The sequence below is a fragment of the Leptosomus discolor genome, chromosome 3 (genome assembly GCF_034619465.1).
Source record: "Leptosomus discolor isolate bLepDis1 chromosome 3, bLepDis1.hap2, whole genome shotgun sequence".
Lineage (NCBI taxonomy): Eukaryota > Metazoa > Chordata > Aves > Leptosomiformes > Leptosomidae > Leptosomus > Leptosomus discolor.
In genome coordinates, this window is record NC_141393.1 from 51,961,391 (window position 1) to 51,964,586 (window position 3,196).

Here is a 3,196-nt window from a genome sequence, read left to right on the forward strand (position 1 = left end):
GTTGAGAGCTGGATCCTACAGGGCTTGGCAGCACATCAGCAGGGGAGGCTGCAAGGGGCCCCCTCTGGGGCTTCCCTGTGTGCGTGTGCACCTCGCACACCCTCTCACACCCACCCATGCACAGTCCCTGCCCACACATGTGCACACACACTCATGCATGCAGCAGCACACGTTCACCAGCTGTTTTGAGCCACCATGCCACGTGATGGGACAGTGGGATGTGAGGTGGGCAGCAGGCAGGGCCACCCCAGGCTCCCCCTGCCAAGCCTAAGGCACCCAGTCTACACATGACACCCCCAGCAGACCTCGTAGGCAGAGCCAGTCCTGTTTCATATCCCCAGACCCTGTTCTCTGCAGATTGAGGAGCAGCAGGTCCATGCCAGATGCCATCTGGCTCCAGCAAGAGAAGATGGAAGCCCCGGTCAGTGGGTCTGGCACACACAGTATTGTCACCTGGTCCCCAAAACAAGTCCCCACCTCTCCACATCCTTCCTTGGGCACTGCTAGCCCAAGTGTCCCCAAACACCGCCAGCCTGCAGCAGGGTCCCCTCACAGCCCCCGTCCAGCTGCAGCACATGGCAAGCGAGGAGTGCATGTGGTAGCACAGGGGAAGGGATAGGAATTTGGGGGGGTAGAGCTTTGCAAACAGCCACTGTAATCCACAGCAGGACAGCTTGCGCCTCTCCTGCTCTGCTGGCTTTCACTACTGCCCAGCCCCTGCCACCCTTCTGGCGTGTCCCAGACACAGCCCAAGTCCTGGCATCAGTTCAGGTCGATGTTCTCATACTCCAGGTTGTCCAAATCCTCCAGCTCAATGCCGGGTACCAGGTTGTAATAGTTGGTCGACTGACTCATGTAGATCTTCTCCCGGTTGGCAGAGTCCTTCAGGACTTCACTTACACTAATGCTGTCCATCTCTGGCTCACTGCTGCCCAGCTCCTCTGCCCTCAGTGCTGGGGTGTCCTGCTGCCTGCCCAGCCCCATGCCCCGCTGACCTTCATGGGCTGGCACCTGGGAACTGCTAGGGGATCCCACCTGGATCTCCACCTCCTCATAGAGGTCTCTGCCACTCTCCAGTGGGTCTGCAGAGGGCTGGAGCAGGACCTGGTGCCCCAGCAACACCTTCTTCTCAGCCTTGGAGGGGGCAGCAGGCACTTCGTAGGGGATGTAGTGGTAGGGCTCCACAAGCACCGGCATGTTGCCCCTCTCTGCCATGGCTGGGTGGCTCTGGGACCTGCTCTGAAGGCTGTAGTTGGTCTTTCTCTTCCACCTGCAGAAGCACCAGGTGATGCTAGCGAAGATGAGAAGAGGGGGCAGGCAGATGAAGAGAGCAGTGAGGCTGTGCGAGTGGCACAGCTCATCCTGGGGGATGCTCTGGAGGTCCACGCCGTGGTACCGCTCTGGTGTATGGCAGATAACCTCAGCAGCAAGGCTAGGCCAACCCTCCAGGCTGCTGAGCAAAGCGCAGCTGCAGTCCCAGCTGTTGTTGGAGAGCTGGAGATGGAGCAGAGGCAGCTTCAGTAGGCTGGCAGGAAGGAAGGTCAGGGCATTGAAGCCCAGGTAGACCTCCTGGACCTGGGTCGATGCTTTCAGGAAGGACATGGGCAGCTCCTGGAGCTGGTTGCTGTCCAGATAAAGGACCCTCAAATTAGGGGCATCTTCCAGAAAGTTTCCAGGGAGACTTTCCAGCAGGTTATGACTTAAGTGCAAGATCTCCAAGGCAGGGAGGACTCCCTGCGCGTTGCTGATATCTGTGATGCTGCAGTGTGAGAGGTAGAGCTCCCGCAGCCCCTGCACCCCTACCAGTGTGGCCCAGTCCAGGTGGGTGATGTTGGAGCCGGTAAAGTTGAGGCAGCAGCTCTCGTGGAGCGGAGCCTCCCGGAAAGCCTGGAAGTCCATGGGCTCTGTGCAGTTGCAGCTCTGCGGTGCTGGGTCGAGGGCAAGGCCGGCAGCGAGCAGGAGGCTGCCCCAGAGGGACACGGTCCCCAGCCCAGCGCCTGAAAGGGAGAGCAGAGGGGACGGGTGACCCCCTGGCGGGACCGGCTCTCCCCCTTGTGCCCGCCCGCCACGGCGGGGGGGTGAAGCCCGTTTCTCCACCCTACTAGGGATGGCACCCGGGTCCCCGCAGCCCCCCCAGAGACACCTCCCAGAACTACCGCCCCCCGCCAGCCCGGGGCTGTCTCACACCCGACGTCTCGCTGCTCCCGCCGGGTGCCCGTGGGCAGCGAGCGACCTGCGGGGCTGTGCTCGCCCCCCTTCCCCGGGGTGCCCGGCCCGGCCTCACCTGCCGCCACACGTCCCATCCTCCGGGGCCGCTCCGCGCCCCGCCGCGCTCCCCGCCGGGCGCGGCCCTCGGCTCCGCCTCGCCGTGGGGCGGCCCCGTCGCATCCCGCCCGCCCGCCCCGGCCGGTTCCGCCTCACCCCCGCGCCAGCTGCTCTCTCCGCGGGCCGTGGTCTCCTTTCAGCCCCCTTTGCCCCGTCCCCTCGCTAGGCTCCCACCAGCCATGGACCCTCCAGCCTCACTGTGCGGTGGCACCCCCCAAAATATGTTTGACTCCGACCCCCTACAGTCAATCCGCCCCATGGCCCCCCTTCCTCCGCCCCCCCACTATACACCACAGCCCCCCATCCCTCTTCTCTCCATCTCCCAGAAGCAGTGTTCCTTCCCAGCTTCTCCCAATCTCAACCCTGCTCTGCCGCCCCCCGCCCCCCCCCCCAGCCATATGTCCCTCCAGCCCCCTTCATACTCCAGCATTAGCCCCCCCGGCCCGTAGAGAGGTGCCAGGCTGGGCTCCGCTGCATTCCCCTCCCTCCTGGGATGGGGAGCGGGCTCTGCTTGGCTGGTCCTCACCTCCATGCACAGCGCGACTCACGGCCCCACTGGGGAGAGGGCACAGGGTGGACATGCTTGCAGGATGGGGACCAAAGGGGCTAACTCCTCTCTCCATCACTGAACCCTTTACAACTTCCTTCTATCCTGCACAAGTCCCAGGCTGGGAAGGAGGAGCAGAGTCAGACACTAACAGCCCACAGGCAAAGCAGTGCTGGAGCGGGGAGCTGTGTTTCCATACCCTGAAAGTGCATGTGCGCTCACCATGGTGTGAACTGGGTAAACTGAGGCGCATGGCTTGGTACCGAGAGCACTTTGCTTCGGTACTGGTGGGAGGTGGGTGAGATGGGACCTGGCCTGACTACA

At 63.0% G+C, this 3,196-nt stretch overlaps 1 protein-coding gene across 1 annotated transcript; it reads right to left on the reverse strand.

The window, feature by feature from the left end:
* Positions 1-762: 762 nt before the first annotated feature.
* Positions 763-2,584, reverse strand: LOC147415858 (uncharacterized). Its single transcript, XM_086463011.1, has 2 exons — positions 2,524-2,584; positions 763-1,997 (listed from the first exon to the last, which is right to left on the reverse strand). Exons 1-2 carry the CDS (start codon positions 2,582-2,584, stop codon positions 763-765), a joined length of 1,296 nt encoding a protein of 431 aa, XP_086319137.1.
* Positions 2,585-3,196: the final 612 nt, after the last annotated feature.